Source organism: Equus asinus, chromosome 22 (genome assembly GCF_041296235.1).
Source record: "Equus asinus isolate D_3611 breed Donkey chromosome 22, EquAss-T2T_v2, whole genome shotgun sequence".
NCBI classification, from domain to species: domain Eukaryota; kingdom Metazoa; phylum Chordata; class Mammalia; order Perissodactyla; family Equidae; genus Equus; species Equus asinus.
This window is the reverse complement of record NC_091811.1, coordinates 49,885,776-49,903,666: the sequence shown is the minus strand read 5'-3', so window position 1 is coordinate 49,903,666 and position 17,891 is coordinate 49,885,776. Positions and strand designations below refer to the sequence as shown.

The following is a 17,891-nucleotide window of genomic DNA, read 5'->3' as shown; positions in this document are numbered from 1 at the left end:
TTTATTCAGTGTAACCACAGCAGTGCTCTGACTTATACTGGAAAGGAGGAAGAATAATGTTTCATTCTTACGTGAGCACGTTGATAACAAGCTTTGAAGCAATGGTTCTCTTTTCTCAGTTTTTCTGAGGAAGGATAGATAGGGAATCATATACTTACCATATGTAGTCAGAAACTTGCTTTGCCTTGTGAACCCAGGCTTGGGGACACTGGCAGTGGGGATGGTTTTCATCCAGGGACTTTCAGCCACAATGGATGTAGAGCAAAATCAGCCCAAAGGTGCAAGGAGTGTGAGGTGTCAGGGTGGCTCGCTTTGGAGGCTGGAGAGATTCTGCTGGGAAACGACATTCACCTCTCCACCCTCTCCCTTCCTCCAGGGTCCAGTAGGTCCTGCTGGTGGTCCTGGATTCCCTGGTGCTCCGGGTGCCAAGGTACGTGCCCTCCTGGTTAAGTCGGGAACTCCCCTTTCCCCATAACCCTTGCTGATTGCCCCCTAAATGATCCCCCCTTCCCTTCTGAGGATTCCCCGCCCCACTCCACCCTCCCACCCCCTCCATCCCACCCTCCCACCCCCACCCCCGCTGCTCTTCTCATGGAGGCAAGGGAAAGAGTCAGGCATTTCGCAGAGTCACCAGCTGGAAGGGAAAATAAGATGGAATGATAAAAAGCTGGAGGTACAGTTACAGCTTCAGAGAGGGGAAAGGCAGAAAAAGATGGGGAGACACCAGAGCGCTGGGAGGGAGCAGAGATGAGGAACCAAAAGCATGCAGAGTCGGCAGACCCCAGACCTGGCTAGACCCGGAAGAGAGTTGAGAGAAGTGGGCAAGGAGCTGTTCCATGCTTCCCCTTCTCCCCTGCTTCATTTGAGGGGCTTGGCTTTTCCAAACTGTGTTACTAGAGTTCTTCCGAGGATTAATAGAGGCCAGTGGGAGGCCAGCCAGTTCAGGGAAAGGCTCCTGTGGCCCAGGAGGGGTTCCAGTGCACACATCCCTGGGAATTCTCTCCCGTTGTGGCCAGGAGATGAATAAGGAGCCTCCATGTGGTCACTGGCATCAGGTTGCCTTTCCCCTCCTGGGGGTTTCCATGGCAACCAGACAGTGTCTGAGGCCCAGGGAGCCAGCCGGGTGAAGGAGACCCATTGTGAAGAGGGGCAGCGGAAGGTGACGGGGCCTGACCTTTAAGAAAATAATAATTACAGAAGTGAGGCAAGAATGTTCTGAGAGGAAACCTGAGGAGGCTCCGCCCTCCCTCCAGGTCGGCAGTCCTCCCCAGGGACGCTGCTGGTCAGAGAGCCCAGGTCTCAGCCAGTTGTAACTTTCAGGAAAAAACGGAAGTAAAAGCAGAGGCCATTTTGGGGGTTGGGGAGGTGACAGAAGCCGAGGAGCATTGGATGCAGACACAGCCGGGAAAAATAGAGTTGGGGCTCTTGTCCTAGCTTGTTTTTGCTCTGGCTCTCTGGCTCACTTCAGAACAGGCTTGGGCCAGAGCCTGGGGCCGTGGTGTTCACACATCACCAGATACAAGCAGAGTAGTGGCCTGAGCTGAGATGCTCGAGAGCCTCCATTTCCTCAGAAAAAGAGAAAATAGCTGCAGACGGGGAGGTAGAGGTGTTTGCCCATCTCAGCCGTCCATCCCTCTCACCACGATGCTAGGCCAGCAGGATCCCCCAGCACAGGCTTTTCTGTTGGTGCTGATGGGACCAGCACCATGCCCACTGCTGTAGCGTGTAATTGTGCATTTGCTTGAGGTGGTTTACAGCATAGAGGGGAGACGGAGAGTAGGGGAGGCAGGGAGAGGAAGTCAGCAGGTCGGCGAGCTCAGTCCTGTGGCCCGTGTGGAAACACGTGTGGGAGCAGGTGTACTCACGTGCAGGGTGGGGGCAAGCGCATGACGCAGCTTGTATACGTGCATGTATACTGCTGGCCCGCAAGAGGTCCATGTCCCCCTGTTGTCTCTTCATTCCATCCCTCCTGTCTCTTCCCAGGGTGAAGCTGGCCCCACTGGTGCTCGTGGTCCTGAAGGTGCTCAAGGTCCTCGTGGCGAACCTGGTACTCCTGGGTCCCCAGGGCCTGCTGGTGCTGCTGTAAGTGCAGCTTCTCTTTGCCCTGAAGGGTCTGGGGTCTGTCACCTTGGCACTCTTGCCTCTGTGCTTAGCTGTGACGCCAGTGGAGCCCTAATCACCGGACCTTCCTTCTGGCCCAGTGCCTGCCCCCTGATCTCTAGAGACGTGTTTCTCTCCATTCCCAGTCCTCCCCTGGAAACATCCAGCGGGACCATGCCTGGAATGGACAGCTGCGGGGAGGGCTGGAGGTGGCTGGGATTTGTTCTTTGTTGTTTATTTTATAATGACACCATCTTCTTTTTCAGGGTAACCCTGGAACTGATGGAATTCCTGGAGCCAAAGGATCTGCTGTGAGTGTTACCTGGCCTTGGCTACTCCAGGTGGGGCCGGTCCTCCCTTGCTCCCTCTCCTGATGCCCTCTCTTCTGCCCACGCTGACAGGGTGCTCCTGGCATTGCTGGTGCTCCCGGCTTCCCTGGTCCCCGTGGTCCTCCCGGCCCTCAAGGTGCAACTGGTCCTCTGGGCCCGAAAGGTCAGACGGTAAGAGCCCAGAGTCAACCCCAAGTCCTATGGACACCCCTGGAGTCAAACCCCACCATCCCTCCTTCCTGCGCTCACACCAGTGTCCTCGTGGGCATCTTTAAGGGTTTCCTGAGGTGGGACAGGGCCATGGTGAGAACCCAGTGTGAGACCCTGCCTCTCTCTTTGTCAAGGGTGAACCTGGTATTGCTGGCTTCAAAGGCGAACAAGGCCCCAAGGGAGAACCTGTGAGTACCTGCCCCCTTGAGACCAGCCCTTGTCTTTCCACACTTCTGCTCTGTGGGCCCAGGGCTGTCCCCTCGCCAACTGCCCACCTCCTCTGTAGCCCCATCTGCTAATCTGGGACCTCTCGGGTTGTGCCCGGAGAAGGGGACGTACTAGGTTGAGAAGCTGATACACCTCCAGCTCCCATCTTTGGCTTAAGCAATTTCAACACTGTGAACTTTACACGCTCTCTCTTCCCACTGGGCCACTTCTGTTCTTCCCCAGCTTTCCCTTTATGGCCTCCCTTCCCCAAGTCCCCCCCCAGCCCTGAAACAATTGCCGAGGCCACGCTGGGCCAGTGCTTGCCCCAGGGCCAGGTGAAGACTCATCCTTTTTCTCTTTCGTGTCTGTTCTCAGGGCCCTGCTGGTCCCCAAGGAGCCCCTGGGCCTGCTGGTGAAGAAGGCAAAAGAGGTGCTCGTGGAGAGCCTGGCGGTGCTGGGCCTGTCGGTCCCCCTGGAGAAAGAGTAAGTGGTCTAGGGGTCCCCACTTTTGCTGGGTGTGACCTAGAGATGGAAGCCGAGTCCTGTGGCTTTGTGTTCTACCAAGTCCTGTGGGCTTCTAGATACCATACTTCTCTTTTCCCACCTGCCAATAGGGGCATAGGGATCCCTTCTCCTTATTTGTGTCCCCCACCCCCAGGATGACATGAAACAGTTTGAGCTCCTTCCCAGGAAGGTGGGGACAGGCTCAAGGAGTTAATCTCTCAGAATCTCACGAGCTGTAGCTACTGCTCCACAGAAATCGTGGTTGGTGCGTTGGTGGGATGGATCCCCTGGACCCTGGCTACACTCTCTGCAGCCATGGTTGGGTCAGGGGCCATTCTAACTCACTGCCTCTCCATCTCTCTTCTTCCTAGGGTGCTCCTGGCAACCGTGGTTTCCCAGGTCAAGATGGTCTGGCCGGTCCCAAGGTGAGTAGGGGAAGAGGGGTGGGGATCCCTTCCTGCATCCCTGTTAAATGGCCTCCTGCTGACCCCCTTGCCACCTCTTGTATAGGGAGCCCCTGGAGAGCGAGGGCCCAGTGGCCTTGCTGGCCCCAAGGGAGCCAATGGTGACCCTGGCCGTCCCGGTGAGCCTGGCCTTCCTGGAGCCCGGGTGAGTACCAGAGCTGCTATTGCCCACGACTTCCTACTTTTAGAGCAGACCCCTCCTGTCCCTTCCCACCTGCTCCCTGCAACGCTGTGCTTCCAGGATTGCAAAGTCTTGGGGCCTGCCCTGACCCATCCTGTTTACAGCCATACCACCCTGAACTCGCCCGAGCTTGTCTAACCCCATCGTCTTCTCTTTCCTTAACACAGGGTCTCACTGGTCGCCCTGGTGATGCTGGTCCTCAAGGCAAAGTTGGTCCCTCTGTAAGTCCATCATCTGGAGTCGTTGGAGGGGTTGGGGGAAATCCTTAGGGAGGCAGGTGGGAAAAGAGACAGGAGTTTGAGTGGGGGCAGCCTGTGCATTTTGAGAACTGGGGAGGGGGACAGATGGTAGGTACTGGGGCCAGTGGCTGGGCAGTGGCTGTGAGGTGTGAAAAATGCCACCCCCTTGTGTATTTGGGCCTTTCCTTGGGCGAAGATAAAGCCTGGTGTGTACTTGCACGGGCAAAACTTCTAAGCTAAGCAGTGCCTTGTCGCTGATAGAGTCTATGTGTGTGGTGTGGGCTGCTGGCTGCAACTTTGGTCAACCCTCATGCTGTGTGCCTGGCCGGTGCCTAGCCCTGTGCTGGCCTCATAGCAGGCACTTAGTAGATATTGGATGGACAAATGTGGTCAGAGACGAATGTCTCTGTTCTGAGAATGATGTTCTCTCTTTCAGGGTGCCCCTGGTGAAGATGGTCGCCCTGGACCTCCAGGTCCTCAGGGGGCTCGTGGGCAGCCTGGTGTCATGGGTTTCCCTGGCCCCAAAGGTGCCAATGTAAGTAACAACTTGCCCTTCCATTTCCTCCATGTGGCGCTTCCTCCTTCCCTGCCCCAGGGAAAGGGCTGGCTCCTGAACAGAGTTAACCTAAGGGCAGTGAGGGAGCCATCAGCAGCTCGGGCTTCCATGTCCTGCAGAGGTGCATGTGGCCTGGGGAGACCCAGGGCTGCTTAGAGCCTCAGGGCATCTCAGCCATGACATTGTTCCATGGGGCAGTGCTGTCTCACCTCTGAGCATAAGAGAAGGTGGTGATACTTGGCTTTAGCCTTTGCTGTGGCCCCAAGCCCCAGTCTTCCCAGTCTGCTCTACCCCCGACTCCCACCAAAGCCCTCCACCTCATGGTCCTGCACTCTTTCCTCCAGGGCGAGCCTGGCAAAGCTGGTGAGAAGGGACTGCCTGGTGCTCCTGGTCTGAGAGTAAGTACCCTCCCCACTGCCTGTGGCTTGGTGCTGGCTGACACCTGCGAGGGGAGAGGGGTCCCTCTGGCATGCTCCCAGGCTCCCTAGTTAGCAGTGTGGATGCCTGTGGCTGAGCCCATGCTGCTCTGGCTCTTTGGGAGTCCACATAGGGAGATGAGGAAGCTGCCCATGCTGAGAAAGACTTAGGGAAAATGAGGGTCCAACCAGGGAAGGAAGGAAGGGAAGGGGTGGAAATGGAGTTCGGGTGGGGGATGGTGGAGACCGGAATCTGGAAACTCTGGACCACAAAGTGCACCTGCCCAGCCCTGGGGGTCTGCAGACTGAGGAAAAGTGTGTCCTTACACCACCCTTTTCTCTCCTCTCTAGGGTCTTCCTGGCAAAGATGGTGAGACAGGTGCTGCAGGACCCCCCGGACCTGCTGTAAGTACCTGGCCAGCCTCTCCAGGTGGCCCTGTGGGCAGGGGCTTGGTGAGATGGAGGTGGGAGGGACCTCAGGCCCACCCAGTAATGAGCTGACAGACAGATGTGGATCTGGGCTGATCCAGGACACCTGACCACCCTGAGCCGAGGCAAGGTGGCCCAAGAGGCAGTGTGGACCCCACCCTCGTTGTCAGGGTTGGGTCATTGGTGGGAGAACAGGGAGGCATGCACATCTTGCTTGGGCAGTGTGGGAGGATGTCTGTCCTGCCCTCCTGCTGGCCGCCCTGGGCCCCCCCAGCTGAGGCTCTCAGGTTCTCTGGAGCGCTGGCTCAGCTCACCTTTGTTTTCCTCTGCAGGGACCTGCTGGTGAACGAGGCGAGCAGGGTGCTCCTGGACCGTCTGGGTTCCAGGTAGGCGGCTGGACCAGGCTTTCTCTTCAGTCCCTTTCCACAGCCAGGGCTCTGCAGGGCAGCAGTGGGCAGCGGGCACCATGCGCGAGGGACCGGGGGATCGAGGCTTCCCTGCACCCCTGGCTCTGGCCCTGTGCCAGGCCTCCCTGGAGTCCTGGGGCAGCCAACTTACTCCTTTTCTAACGCATGTCTCTTTGGGTTCTAGGGACTTCCTGGCCCTCCCGGTCCCCCAGGCGAAGGTGGAAAACCAGGTGACCAGGTGAGTGTGGGCTATTTGAACCTGCAACCTGTTTAGATGGGAAGATCTATTCTGATGCCCAGGAGACAAGGGCAGGAGGGCACGAGGAGCCCCAGGAGGCCTGGGAATGTCTGGGACCTGCATCCCAACTCTCCTCAGATGACAATCTGAACTCAGTCCCCTGGTGGGAAGGATGGTCAGCCAAGGCTCTGGCACAGACAAGCCTTCACTCTCTCACAAATCCTTCCTTGTTCTTCAGGGTGTTCCCGGAGAAGCTGGAGCCCCCGGCCTCGTGGGTCCCAGGGTGAGTGTCCTGTCGGCCATTTCTGGGGGTCTCCTTGGGCCTCCTCTCGCCCAGTGCAGTTCTGCCAGCACATCCCAGCAGCCCGGCAGCCCCGGGGCCTGGGGCCTCACTCTACTCCACACCTCCCTGCTTCTCCCCTGGTCTCCTCTCTCCCTGGGCCTCCGCCCCATCTCTTGCCTGATTTTGGTGTCTCTGCTGCAGGGTGAACGAGGTTTCCCAGGTGAACGTGGCTCTCCCGGCGCCCAGGGCCTCCAGGGTGCCCGTGGCCTCCCCGGCACTCCTGGCACTGATGGTCCCAAAGTAAGTGAGGCTGGCAGGGGTCTTCTGGGTGGGCCCGGGAGACCCTGTGGAGGGAGGAAGAGGAAGGGGAGAGGGCTCAGAGGAATGAAGATAGAAGGATGGAGGGTGGAAGACATGACAGAAAGGTCTTGACAGAAGAGGAAGGGAAGGAAGGGGCCTTGGGGCACGTGGGTCCTGGCGGAGGAGCTGCCCACCACAGACTCCCTCTTCCCTCACAGGGTGCATCTGGCCCAGCTGGCCCCCCTGGGGCTCAGGGTCCTCCAGGTCTGCAGGGGATGCCTGGTGAGAGGGGAGCAGCTGGTATCGCCGGGCCCAAGGGAGACAGGGTAAGTACCAGGTTGACCGTGCCTCCTCCAAAGCCATGCTTCCCTGCCCCCACACTCAACCCTCTCCCCGCAGTACCTGGGGCTGAGGTTCCCAGGTACCCCTCTTGAGGAACTTGGAGACCCCCCTCCAAAGCTCTCTGTTTGCCTTTTAGTGACATGCTCCCCGACCTTCCCCTCCATCTCACTCCTGTTACTCCTGAGACCACAGTGAACCCCTCTTGGCCAGGGTCTGAGCTCTGCCTGGAGCCCCAGCCAGGGAGAGACTGAGCTGACAAAGGGTGGCTTGGAGTGCGCCCCTGAGGTGGCCCGTTTTCTCCATTCCACAGGGTGATGTTGGTGAGAAAGGCCCTGAGGGAGCCCCCGGCAAAGACGGTGGACGAGTAAGTGACTGCGGGTTGCAGGCTCCTTGGGAACTGGGATGGGGACAAGTGCAGGGGGCCCCATGGTCTCCAGCTCTGCACCCAGGGGAGAGAGGGGCAGTGTGTTAGTGCAGCCCCTGGTCCTATCTCAGTTTTGCAGATTGGGCAACCGCAGGGACTTCCCTGTCTAAATCGGGGGCCACAGGGTGACAGGGAGATCTGGGGGCCCTGGAAGGGGGCACCACGTCCATTGAGGGTGGGACCCCAAAGTCCCCGCTGGGCTCCAAGTCCCTGGCCGACTCTGCCTCACCTCACCTCCGCCGTCTTCTTCCCCAGGGTCTGACTGGTCCCATTGGCCCCCCTGGCCCGGCTGGCGCCAACGGTGAGAAGGTAAGTGGTGGCTCCCTTCCATCTCTTTGCTTCGTCTACCCCATCAAGCTTCCCTCACATCTCCTGCCAAAGGCTGCTATTTCTTCTCCTTACTTGCCCTCACGCCCACGAGGGGCTGCCCACAAGAAGTGAAGGGTGGGGGTCTTCTTAGAATCCAAGTCATTGGCTGAGCCCTGTCAAGTAGTAGTTGGGTGGGGGTGGGGCAGGGGGGAGTGGGTGTGCATCCAGCAGGGGCCCTGAGGAGGGTGCAGGCTGAAGCGACAAGGAGAAGACAGGCTGTGGGGGGATCCAGAGCCCCCATCCATTGTCGGGGCTTCCTGGGTGCACTGTGCTCTTGAAGGGCCACACTCTCAACCACACCTCCTCACCCATGGCTCTTGTCCCCCCGCCCCACCTCAGGGAGAAGTTGGACCTCCTGGTCCTGCAGGAACTGCTGGTGCTCGTGGTGCCCCGGTGAGTATCTGCCCCTGGGCCTGGCTCTGTCCCCAGGCCCCTAGGAGCCAGGAGAGGCTCTTCCTCTCAGCCTGGCCCTGCAGCCGCCGGGCACTGGCTCTCTCGCTGCCCTTTGGGTCTGGGGGTGGGAAGAGAGATGAGAAAGGACGGGAGAAGGCATGTCACCCCCATGATGTGGTCAGGCTAGAGGGCCTTCTGCTCACCAGATCCTGTGACCAAGAGAGGCTTTCTGACCTGGGTCCCTTTATTTTGGACAGAACTTCCTGAAGGCTACTCTTCGATGCCTTGTCTCAGGGGTGGGGAGGTTACCGTGCAAGAGGCTGGGCTCACAGGAGGGAACAGAAGCGGGAAGGCAGCAGGGCCTTACTCTCCTGGGCCCCTTTCTCTCACAGGGCGAACGTGGAGAGACTGGACCCCCCGGACCCGCTGGATTCGCAGGTCCTCCCGTGAGTATTCCTGTCAACCCTCTCTACCACCCTCCCTCTCAGGCCAGGCTGCATCCCTCCCACCCAATGGCACCCTCCAGCCTGTGGGAGAGGGAGGGACAGAATCTAAAGAAGAGGGAAATGGCCTTTCTCGTCCTCTCCTTTCACATCCCCACACTGATACAACAATCCTGTCTTAGAGCCAGCTTTCAGGCCCTGGGTGACACACACACACACGCACACTCACACACACTCACTCAGAGCCTCTGGCCCCTTTGGGGAACCTCGAGTATTTGGCTTGCCCCTCCCTCACCTGCTTCCTCCTTCCTGGGACAGGGTGCTGATGGCCAGCCTGGTGCTAAGGGTGAGCAAGGAGAGGCCGGCCAGAAAGGTGATGCTGGTGCCCCAGGTCCTCAGGGCCCCTCTGGAGCTCCTGGGCCTCAGGTGTGTAGTACTGAGCTCCCCCAGGAGCTGTTCCCATGGGTTAGGGATGGCTGGGTGCAGGGTGAGGGGCCTGGATAGGCAGAGAAGGGCTGGGAGGCCTGGGGGACGCCCTGCCTGAGTGGAGGGCCCTCTACCCATCAGACTCTGGAGCCTGCTGCTGCTGTTGCCACAGGAGGGAGAGGCTGTGGGGAGGAGGACTTTGTACTCAGGGATGAAGGTTCCTGTAGCTGAACTGGCTTTCATTGTCTTGGCTGTGGGTGCGGGATGTGTGGTGGGGGTGCTGGGGGACTGACAGACACTGCAGGCTGTGTCTCCCTGAGGACAGGCAGCCCTGGACGGAGCAGCCAGTCTCCTGGGAGGGGCAGGGGAGACCTTGGACTGGCTCCGTGGGTGCCTGTTGGGCTTCTCCTCCTTGAGTTCTTCTAGAACACTCTCTTAGAACACAAGTCTCCTGTTGGCCAGGGTGGTCGGGCTGCCTGTGACAGCTTCTCCAGGCTGGGATTTTAGTACCAGGAAAGTAATATCTGTGAAAGCCTAGCCCTGGGAGTCCCTTATTGGGGCCCAGACAGGCTATCCCCCAGGGAGATCAGGTCTCACTGTTTCTCTCCTTCCTCCCCAGGGTCCTACTGGTGTGACTGGTCCTAAAGGAGCCCGAGGTGCTCAAGGGCCCCCGGTAAGTGAGGCCCAGGTTCCCTCCTGGAGGGTACTGTGGGGGCAGTGTCTTCTCTCCTGCCCCTCACCTCAGGCGTGGCCCTAGAGGTTCCTGTGGTGGTGGTCTGGGAGTCACCCACTTCCTTCTTTCTCAGCCCTGCTTTTGCCCCCAGCCCAAGCCCATCCCACAGCCAGGTGGGGGAGAGGGTGCCCCCTCTGCTGGTGCACAGTGATCCTGGGGGGCCCCAGGCCTGGCTTGGCCCCTTGCCCGCCTCCCCGAAGAAGCCCTGAATGCCCCGGCGTGATGGCCCCCTGCAGGAGCTGGAGGCAGAGAGGCTGCAGCTGCCCAGTCCTATGGCTGGACCCCCTGGAGCGCTTTCTCCCTCTCTACCTCCCCTCACCCTTTTCCACACCAGCCTCTGAGACCCCCACGTTTGATTCTTGGACCTCCTGTGGACCCGAGGTATTCAGGGGCTCTCCTCTCTTCACATAGGGAGCCACCGGATTCCCCGGAGCTGCTGGCCGTGTCGGACCCCCAGGCTCCAATGTAAGTGCTGCTCCTGGCAGGTTCCTACCTTACTTCTGGTGTGCAAGGCACAGGCAGAAGCCAAAGAGTCTGGCCCGGTCCCCCGAACAGGGCCCAAAGAGCCTAGGCTGGCCTCCACCCCTTGTGACCCTTCCCACTCCCGGGAGGATAATTGGTTGACCATGGGATCTAGCCCCCTGTAGATAGCTGGGAGCAAGGGTGTGAGCCCCTTCTTGGCCAAGAGCAACCTTCCCTGCTGGCTTGGGCTCAAACCCTCAGACTTCTGACTCAGTGGGCAGGACGGGGCTGGAACAATTGCCTTCATGGACACGCATTTCTTGAGCATGCATGTGCAGCTGACCCTGTACAAGTCGTGCACCTTGCCCTGGGGATCCTGCAGTGGAGGGAGAAGAGATGACAAAAAGTCGCCCAAATCACCAACACCAAGTGCAGAGGGAGCAGGTGCAGAGGCTTAGGGGTCAGAAGAGAGAGGTTTGAGCTGTCCTTGAGAAAGGGGGGATTGAGGCTGAAGGGGAGGAGGCAGGAGGGGTTCCAAGTAGATCAGAAAAAGTAAAGTGCACAGGGGCTGGAACAGCTAGGCTGGCTGCCCGGAGCTCTCATATGAGAGAGAAGATCCAAGAGGCAGCCTGGGGTGGGTCAAGCCCCCAGAGGGCAACCGCTGTCCCTGGGGCCACGGCTTTGGCAACCTGGATGGATAGAGAAAGGTGAGATGAGTTCTCATTTCCCATGTTTGCTCCTTCTAGGGCAACCCTGGACCCCCCGGTCCCCCTGGTCCTTCTGGAAAAGATGGTCCCAAAGGTGCTCGAGGAGACAGCGGTCCCCCCGGCCGAGCTGGTGACCCTGGCCTTCAAGGTCCTGCTGGACCCCCTGGCGAGAAGGGAGAGCCTGGAGATGATGGTCCCTCTGTAAGTTCCTCACCAGGCCGGGCCAGCCCAGGGCCAACATCCCTGAGGCCAGGGCTGTGAGAGGCTTCTGAGTGACTCGAGCAGAGAGTGGGAGGGTGCAGGGGTTTTGGGGGTGCCGGGGAGGGAGCCCTGCAGGCGGAAGTGTCCTGTGAGGGCAGGAAGAGCCGATCCCTGTGGAATCAGTGGCCAGGCAGGTGTGGGCGGCTGGGCTGCTGTGTCACTTCTCAAATTCTCATCTCTCGCCTCTCCTCTCTTAGGGTCCTGACGGTCCTCCAGGTCCCCAGGGTCTGGCTGGACAGAGGGGCATCGTTGGTCTGCCTGGGCAGCGTGGTGAGAGAGGATTCCCCGGCCTGCCCGGCCCATCGGTGAGTGAGGGATGCCCCTCCCTCTAGACGAGCTGGGCCCAGCCTGGCTCAGGCCCGAGTGCAGCCTTTTCCCAGGAAAGGCCTAGCGGGGCCCTGGGCAAGGATACTTAGTGCGCACTCATCCCTGCCACTGTCCCTCAGGGCGAGCCTGGCAAGCAGGGAGCTCCTGGAGCATCTGGAGACCGAGGTCCCCCTGGACCCGTGGGTCCTCCTGGCCTGACTGGTCCTGCTGGTGAACCTGGACGAGAGGTGAGCAGTGGGACCCAGCATGGGGTGGCCCTTACTAGGGAGACAAGTGCCAGTGGCCAAGCCCTAGTGCCCTGGAGAGGGGGATAACAGGATGGGCCGATAGGTGAAGCACCTGGGGGCGACGGAAGGTCATGATGGGAGAGAAAAGGACATGGAGGCTAAGAACTGGGTGAAGGGGGAGGAAGGCAGAAGGAGGCTTGGGGAGAAAGCTTTGGCTCCAGTGGTTGGATGGAAGGGAACAAGCCTGGGGCTTCAGAGGGGAGGACGAAGGAGCAGAGCGGGAGCTGGGTGGGCAGCTCTAATGGCGTCCTGTTTCCCTTTGCCCAGGGAACGCCTGGTGCTGATGGCCCCCCTGGCAGAGATGGTGCAGCTGGAGTCAAGGTGACTATCTGGGTGTCTCTGTGTGGTGGGACAGGGAGCACATTCCCTTGGGCCTAACAGGTCAGCCCAGGGTGGCAGGTTGGGGTCAGTCTTGTGTCAATCTGGAAGGACCTTCTCTCCTTGCCTCTTCTGGAACATTCTTCTCTGAGCCTGAGACCTCTCTCCTGACAGGGTGATCGTGGTGAGGCTGGTGCCCTGGGTGCTCCCGGAGCCCCTGGACCCCCTGGCTCTCCTGGCCCTGCCGGCCCAACTGGCAAGCAAGGAGACAGAGGAGAAGCTGTGAGTATCCTTAATTCAGTAACAGCTGGAAAGAGGAGGGCGGCTGAGTGAGCAGGGAGCTCTGTCACAATCCCGCCTCCCCACCCCAGGCCCTGGAGGCATAACTGGTCCAGGTGTCTCTGGGCCATGGGGGCAGCAGCCTCAGTGCCCAGCCCAGGGCAGACGCAGAGGGAGGGCATCCGTGTCCTGGCTTTGCTCTGACACTGCTCCCACTCTCTCCTCACAGGGTGCACAAGGCCCCATGGGACCTGCAGGACCAGCTGGAGCCCGAGGATTGCCAGTGAGTATCTGCGTGTCCTGTGCTGGGTCCCTGACAAGGGCAGCTTGGAAGGCAACAGGGACCATGGATCCTGGATCTCCTTGGCTTGGCTGAGGCCAGCAGGAGGCTCTTGCCCTGACCTGACCCAACCAGTGTCTGTCTGTCTTCTTCCCAGGGCCCTCAAGGTCCCCGAGGTGACAAAGGAGAAGCTGGAGAGGCTGGCGAGAGGGGACTGAAGGGACACCGTGGCTTCACTGGTCTGCAGGGTCTGCCCGGCCCTCCTGTGAGTGTTGCTGTCTGTGCTTGGCTCCCCGTGGCGTCCCACTGCTCAGAGCCCACTTGAGTTTCCCATGCTGCTAAGACAACTTGGGATGATCCAAAGAAATTTCCAGGACTCCCTCAGGGTTGGAGGGAAGAGCAAGTGGAAAAGGAATGGGGGTGGGACATGGATCTGCTCCCCCAACTCCCAAGAGAGATATATATATATATATTCAAGGAGGCCTTCCATCCTGGAAGATGGAGCCTGTCTGTGCTGACGTCTGACCTTTGCCTCTTCCTTCTGCACAGGGTCCTTCTGGAGACCAAGGTGCTTCTGGTCCTGCTGGTCCTTCTGGCCCTAGAGTAAGTGAGATGGAGTGAGCCCCTCCTTGGAGGGGTGGGGCCGGGGCACTGGCCACATGTTCTGATGGGGAGGGAACCATTGCCGCTTCTCGGGAAGCCTTGGGCTCAGGGGGCCTCACTCCGCAGTGGAGATGGGACTGGCTTAGGGTGACTGTGGTCAGAAGAGCACCCACCATCACAGGCAGACAAACATGAGCGCAGCTCTCAGCTGTCAGACAGACTCCCTGTGAACAGGATTTTATAAGGAGGAGCTTAGGAGCCTAGGAGAGCCATGAAGCCATCCTGCTGGTTCTTGGCCAAATAGAGACCAGTTTGGGGTTCTATGACTGAAAAATGTGAAGAATTGGGAGCAAAGTGGCTGGTGCTATCAGGATGAACACCTACCCAGCCCCAGCCACTCTGACCTGCCCATTCTCACTGCCTCTCTCTCTCCTGGCCTGCAGGGTCCTCCTGGCCCCGTCGGTCCCTCTGGCAAAGATGGCGCTAATGGAATCCCTGGCCCCATCGGACCTCCTGGCCCCCGTGGACGTTCAGGCGAAACTGGCCCCGCTGTAAGTGTCCTGACTCCTTCCCTGCTGTCTGAGGCATCCCAGCATCGGAGGCTTGAGCGTCCTGGTGCCAAGGACCTCTTTGGGGCATCAGCCTGAAGCTAATGGCCAAGGCATCCTTTATCCTGGGGTCTCAAATGAAGAAATAGGAAAGGCGCTATGGTTTTCTTGGTCCTGACCTGCTGCAGCCCTCTCCACCCATGAGACTGGAAAGAAGACACTCCAGTACACTCTGGCACATGGGGATGGATGTAAGAGGGAAGTCTCCTCCCAATTCCTGGCTGATTTCTCTGTTTCCTGCTGCAGGGTCCTCCCGGAAATCCTGGACCCCCTGGCCCTCCAGGTCCCCCTGGCCCTGGCATCGACATGTCCGCCTTTGCCGGCCTGGGCCCGAGAGAGAAGGGCCCTGACCCCCTGCAGTACATGCGGGCTGACGAGGCGGCTGGCGGCCTGAGACCGCATGACGAGGAGGTGGAGGCTACACTCAAGTCCCTCAACAACCAGATCGAGAGCATCCGCAGCCCCGAGGGCTCCCGCAAGAACCCTGCTCGCACCTGCCGGGACCTGAAACTCTGCCACCCTGAATGGAAGAGCGGTGAGTCTAGAGGGCCGGACGCCTACCCCAGAGAGTAGAAGTCAGCCTGTGGGGCAGGGACCCCTTCCAACCAAGGGGAGAGATGCCCTTTAGCGCAGGGCAGAGCTAGGCCTGGAAGGTCCTGGCAGATGGTTACTCCTCCGTTTCACAGCAGAGAAACCGCTGCCATGGCTCCATAGGAGAAGTGACTTTAGTGCAGAGTCCTATCCACCAGCCAAAGTGCTCCTGTCCTTTTGCTTGTGTCCCTGGTTAGCACTGGATATTCCCATTCAGGTCTCCTTGCCCCTGGATCCCTTGTCTCCCCTCACCCTGGCCACACGTGGCCCTCACACCTTGCTCCTCTCCCCCTGGTGTCCCCGGAGGCCTTTCTGTCTCTCCCAGGCAGGCCTGGCCTTCCCGGGAGTATGTGTCTGTGCTTGTCTGAGCCTTGATGGGGTTGCCTCCTCCCCTGCAGGAGACTACTGGATTGACCCCAACCAGGGCTGCACCTTAGACGCCATGAAGGTTTTCTGCAACATGGAGACTGGCGAGACCTGCGTCTACCCCAACCCAGCGAACGTTCCCAAGAAGAACTGGTGGAGCAGCAAGAGCAAGGACAAGAAACATATCTGGTTTGGAGAAACCATCAACGGTGGCTTCCACGTAAGTACCTGGTTGCTCTAGGCCAGAGATGGAGCCTCAAAATCTTTCTCTTCTTTCTCTCTGGAAGTTTTTAGCACCTTGCCCACAGTCTCACCAGTTTTCTTTGGGGCTTAAGAGGAGGAATGGTACTCTTTCCCATTAGAGGTGGAGGAAGAAGCCCTAGGAAGCTTGGTTCACACCCTGGAAGCAAAAATGTCCTCCCAGCGACCCACTTCCCCAGCCCCCTTCAGCTTCCCTGACCCCTGGACAGTCAGCAGCCCCTGCAGCCCCCCATTCCATTGAACGCTGGTCCCAGGCCTCATCCCACTGCCTTCTGCCCTAACAGTTCAGCTATGGAGATGACAACCTGGCTCCCAACACTGCCAACGTCCAGATGACCTTCCTGCGTCTGCTGTCCACCGAGGGCTCCCAGAACATCACCTACCACTGCAAGAACAGCATTGCCTACCTGGACGAAGCAGCTGGCAACCTCAAGAAGGCCCTGCTCATCCAGGGCTCCAATGACGTGGAGATCCGGGCTGAGGGCAACAGCAGGTTCACGTATACTGTCCTGAAGGATGGCTGCACGGTGAGTCAGGCCAGCTTCAGCCACCAGAGAGATGAGCTGCCTGGGACCTGGGGCTCAGACTGGAGTGGGCTGAGAGGTGGTCCACGGCAGGTGCCATAGTCCTAAAGTTCTGGGATCATGAGAGGCGTGAGTGTGAGGGATTACGTAGACAAGACATGCAGATTAACAGGAGAGGGAAAGGCGCATGTCGTTCTACCTCCTTCACTCCCTTGGTTCAGGGGAAATAAGACCCTACCGGGCATGTCCAGTGACTCTTCTAGGAGTATTCATGTAATGTGTCTTGGCCTGCCTACGAGATAGAGCGAAGAGGGAGTCCCAGGCAGGGAGCTCACTGTGGGGACTCTAGGGGAAGAAGAAGAAGGGCAGGGTGGAGGAGGCCCTGCTGCTAAGGACAGGAGTTACAGCGGAGGGGGCATTGGCAAGCTGATAAAGGTCTAGGGAGCCCCCGAGTGAGTTTTGTACTTTGTGTTCTATGATGCTCACTCAGTTCAGCTGGCACTGGATAGCAAGGCATCCAATGAATACTGACTGCTCTCTTTCTCCCCTAGAAACACACCGGTAAGTGGGGCAAGACTACGATTGAGTACCGGTCACAGAAGACCTCGCGCCTGCCCATCATTGACATTGCACCCATGGACATAGGAGGGCCTGAGCAGGAATTTGGTGTGGACATAGGGCCCGTCTGCTTCTTGTAATAACCTGAATCCAGAAACAACACAATCCATTGCAAACCCAAAGGACCCAAGTACTTTCCAATCCCAGTCACGCTAGGACTCTGCACTGAATGGCTGACCTGACCTGATGGCCATTCAGCCCACCCTCTCACAGTTTGGACTCTTCTCCCCTCTCTTTCTAAGAGACCTGAACTGGGCAGACTGCAAAATAAAATCTCGGTGTTCTATTTATTTATTGTCTTCCTGTAAGACCTTTGGGTCAAGGCAGAGGCAGGAAACTAACTGGTGTGAGTCAAACGCCCCCTGAGTGACTGCCCCCCAGCCCAGGCAAGAAGACCCCCCCTTCAGGTGCTGGGCGCAGGAACTGTGTGTGTCCTACTCAATGGTGCTATTCTGTGTCAAACACCTCTGTATTTTTTAAAACATCAATTGATATTAAAAACAAAAAAATTATTGGAAAGTACATATTGACCTGTGCTTTGTTCTTTATTTGCCATTAGTCCTTGATTCCATCTGCATGACCGAACAGCTCTCCCAGGCTGCCTTCTGTTGACTTTTCAACCAGAAGGGAGGACACTGAAGCCACACTGCCTGGTTTAGGGACCTCACCCAAACACAAACTTGCCTCTTTTTGTAAACTTTGGTGCTGTGTGGAAGCCAGGGGTGAACTGGGACCAGAGACCAAGATGTGGGAAGGGAGGCACAAAAGAGGGATGGCCTTGTTCTTGAGAGTAGACATGGAGCATGACTCTAGGGCAGATTGGTGGAAGAGAAGCGAGGCGCTCTGAGCTCAGGGGATGGGATGCTGGTTGGGAGAGTTGAGAGACGCTGCTGAGGAGAGGGGTGTGGGGTAGGAGAGGAGGGGAATGAACCCACAGGCGCCTGTGATAAGGGCACACTATCAGACGATCCTGGTGACCTACTTCAGTGTGTCTTCTTCTAAGACTTTCAGGGAAAGGTGGAAGTATTAAAGGCTCCCCATCCTTATCCCTTTGCCCTCCCTGTCCCTCTGGCCCTCATTCTTCACTTCCTGGGCCTCCACGTAAAGCTTCCATGGACTCCTTCTCAACACCAGGCTTATGAATGGACAGACTCCCATTTTTCCTGACCATCGGGTGTCCCTTACTTTCCAAAGACTTGTGTCTGTGTGGCAAAAACTGAGGACTCTGTCACCTCTCCACTAGAGAGGGCTAGTTTGTGACAAACTAAAAGAGTAAAATGAAAACATAATTAAGGACACATAATTAAGATACTATCTCACAATCTAAAATAAACAACCCTACTTCTACCCAGACAGCTAATGAGGGCAAAGGGGAGAGCCGTGAGGTGTGCAGACCATTATGAAAT

The 17,891-nt window shown here is 58.2% G+C and overlaps 1 protein-coding gene across 2 annotated transcripts in view; it reads left to right on the top strand.

Moving 5' to 3' along the window:
- Window positions 1-17,007, top strand: part of COL2A1 (collagen type II alpha 1 chain) — a 31,409-nt gene extending 14,402 nt beyond the window's left edge. The window contains exons 18-54 of one of the 2 annotated variants that reach the window (XM_014850050.3): window positions 377-430; window positions 1,984-2,082; window positions 2,367-2,411; window positions 2,502-2,600; window positions 2,774-2,827; window positions 3,222-3,329; window positions 3,722-3,775; window positions 3,861-3,959; window positions 4,163-4,216; window positions 4,671-4,769; window positions 5,135-5,188; window positions 5,558-5,611; window positions 5,968-6,021; window positions 6,227-6,280; window positions 6,519-6,563; window positions 6,765-6,863; window positions 7,082-7,189; window positions 7,516-7,569; window positions 7,885-7,938; window positions 8,338-8,391; window positions 8,784-8,837; window positions 9,153-9,260; window positions 9,880-9,933; window positions 10,405-10,458; window positions 11,202-11,363; window positions 11,621-11,728; window positions 11,870-11,977; window positions 12,305-12,358; window positions 12,530-12,637; window positions 12,864-12,917; window positions 13,072-13,179; window positions 13,464-13,517; window positions 13,961-14,068; window positions 14,372-14,660; window positions 15,115-15,302; window positions 15,628-15,870; window positions 16,419-17,007. In XM_014850050.3, coding sequence (XP_014705536.1) covers window positions 377-430; window positions 1,984-2,082; window positions 2,367-2,411; window positions 2,502-2,600; window positions 2,774-2,827; window positions 3,222-3,329; window positions 3,722-3,775; window positions 3,861-3,959; window positions 4,163-4,216; window positions 4,671-4,769; window positions 5,135-5,188; window positions 5,558-5,611; window positions 5,968-6,021; window positions 6,227-6,280; window positions 6,519-6,563; window positions 6,765-6,863; window positions 7,082-7,189; window positions 7,516-7,569; window positions 7,885-7,938; window positions 8,338-8,391; window positions 8,784-8,837; window positions 9,153-9,260; window positions 9,880-9,933; window positions 10,405-10,458; window positions 11,202-11,363; window positions 11,621-11,728; window positions 11,870-11,977; window positions 12,305-12,358; window positions 12,530-12,637; window positions 12,864-12,917; window positions 13,072-13,179; window positions 13,464-13,517; window positions 13,961-14,068; window positions 14,372-14,660; window positions 15,115-15,302; window positions 15,628-15,870; window positions 16,419-16,565 — 3,396 coding nt within the window. In that variant the 3' untranslated portion in view covers window positions 16,566-17,007. The remainder of the gene's footprint in view (window positions 1-376; window positions 431-1,983; window positions 2,083-2,366; window positions 2,412-2,501; window positions 2,601-2,773; window positions 2,828-3,221; window positions 3,330-3,721; window positions 3,776-3,860; window positions 3,960-4,162; window positions 4,217-4,670; window positions 4,770-5,134; window positions 5,189-5,557; window positions 5,612-5,967; window positions 6,022-6,226; window positions 6,281-6,518; window positions 6,564-6,764; window positions 6,864-7,081; window positions 7,190-7,515; window positions 7,570-7,884; window positions 7,939-8,337; window positions 8,392-8,783; window positions 8,838-9,152; window positions 9,261-9,879; window positions 9,934-10,404; window positions 10,459-11,201; window positions 11,364-11,620; window positions 11,729-11,869; window positions 11,978-12,304; window positions 12,359-12,529; window positions 12,638-12,863; window positions 12,918-13,071; window positions 13,180-13,463; window positions 13,518-13,960; window positions 14,069-14,371; window positions 14,661-15,114; window positions 15,303-15,627; window positions 15,871-16,418) is intronic. The other variant, XM_070494534.1, reaches the window with a different exon arrangement.
- Window positions 17,008-17,891: the final 884 nt, after the last annotated feature.